Here is a 1,652-nt window from a genome sequence, read left to right as displayed (position 1 = left end):
AAAAAAAAAAAAAAAAAAAAAAAAAAAAAAAAAGGCTGGGCGCAGTGGCTCATGCCTGTAATCCCAACACTTTGGGAGGCTGAGGCAGGTGGATCACAAGGTCAGGAATTCGAGACCAGCCTGACCAATATGGTGAAACCCTGTCTCTACTAAAAATACAAAAATTAGCTGGGCGTGGTAGCAGGTGCCTGTAGTCCCAGCTACTCGGGAGGCTGAGGCAGGAGAATTGCTTGAACCCGGCATGCAGAGGTTGCAGTGAGCCAAGATCGCACCACCACACTACAGCCTGGGCAACAGAGTGAGACTCCATTTCAAAAAAAAAAAAAAAACAAAAAACAAAAAAGGAATACCAAATCCTAAACATTAGGGTCCTTTGCAACACTCTTTGAAACCAGAGCAAGGTTAATTTAAAACAAAAATATGCTACTTTATATAGTAGTCCGTACATTTTGGAAGATGAAATCTCAGCTGGTACAGGACAGATAAGGGCCCTTTCTGTGATTAACAGAGCTACATGTGACAAGAGAGCCACTAAATATTTAGCCTTTGAGGCTCTCAGCCAGGAAACAGAGCTCTGGGATGGCACTAGAATTTGAGCCAGTTGTCCTTTAGTTCAAGCCACACAGGCCCTTCACAGGGCACTGAAGGGGCTGGGCGCAGTGGCTCACACCTGTAATCACAGCACTTTGGGAGGCCGAGGTGGGTAGATCACTTGAGGTCAGGTGTTTGAGACCAGCCTGGCCAGCATGGTGAAACCCTGTCTCTACTAAAAATACAAAAATTAGCCAGGTGTGGTGGAGCACACCTGTAGTCCCAGCTACTTGGGAGGCTGAGATAGGAGAATTGATTGAACCCGGGAGGCAGCGAGCCAAGATCGCACTACTGCACTCCAGCCTGGGCGACAGAGGAGACTCCATCTCAAAAAAAAAGTCGCTGAAGGAAAGAGACCTAAACCTGCCAATCTTCTGACATGATCCCTCCTTTTCCATTTCATGCTCTCATCTCCAGCCCTTGCTCACTGCTTAGCTTTCCTCCTCTTCACCGTGTTATTCCTGTTCCTTAGGTTGGCCGTTGTCCAATGTGTTGCTGTTATCTGGAACTCCTACCTGTCCTGGAAGGCACATCGGCTCTAAGCCGACCTCACTCCATCGTTTCCACCTTGCAGTGATGCAGCTTGGCCCTGGAACGGTCAGACAACTTCCTAAAGTGGGCACACCAGTTTCCACGGGGTTGGGTTGCCGGTCAGAACTTAAGAGGACTAGCACCCTTCAATGCTGCCTTCACTCTAAAATGTACACTGACTGCTTTAGAGCCCTTGATAATAGTCTTATTCCCACCACATACTAGGCACTCCATAAATATCTGTTGAACTTTCATGACCTTATCAACTTTACACCCATATCCCAGCAAATGCCACTCATCCCCACTCTTCATAGACACATTTGTTACTCTAACCCTGCCTAGCCTTGTAGCTCCAGCTCTTTAGAGACCCCCGGAACCCTTTATATGATACCTCAGTAAATATGTTATTAAACATGTAATCTAGAATCTGCAGTGGTAATGGGGAGTCATTTCTAGAGCTGGAAAGAGGCCAAGAGGCCACCGAGCCCAATCTTTTTTTTTTTTTTTTTTTTTTTTTTTTTTTTTTTTTT

The 1,652-nt window shown here is 45.9% G+C and overlaps 1 protein-coding gene across 3 annotated transcripts in view; it reads left to right on the top strand.

The window, feature by feature from the left end:
• MPV17 (mitochondrial inner membrane protein MPV17) overlaps positions 1-1,543 on the top strand; it is a 14,685-nt gene extending 13,142 nt beyond the window's left edge. For all 3 annotated transcript variants that reach the window (XM_023230000.1, XM_023229999.1, XM_023229998.1), the window contains exon 8: positions 1,064-1,543. In XM_023230000.1, the coding sequence (XP_023085768.1) occupies positions 1,064-1,133 (70 nt within the window). In that variant the 3' untranslated portion in view covers positions 1,134-1,543. The remainder of the gene's footprint in view (positions 1-1,063) is intronic.
• The last annotated feature ends 109 nt before the right edge of the window (positions 1,544-1,652 follow it).

Source organism: Piliocolobus tephrosceles, chromosome 15 (genome assembly GCF_002776525.5).
Source record: "Piliocolobus tephrosceles isolate RC106 chromosome 15, ASM277652v3, whole genome shotgun sequence".
In the NCBI taxonomy this organism is placed as follows: Eukaryota; Metazoa; Chordata; class Mammalia; order Primates; family Cercopithecidae; genus Piliocolobus; species Piliocolobus tephrosceles.
This window is presented reverse-complemented; position numbering and strand designations above follow the sequence as displayed.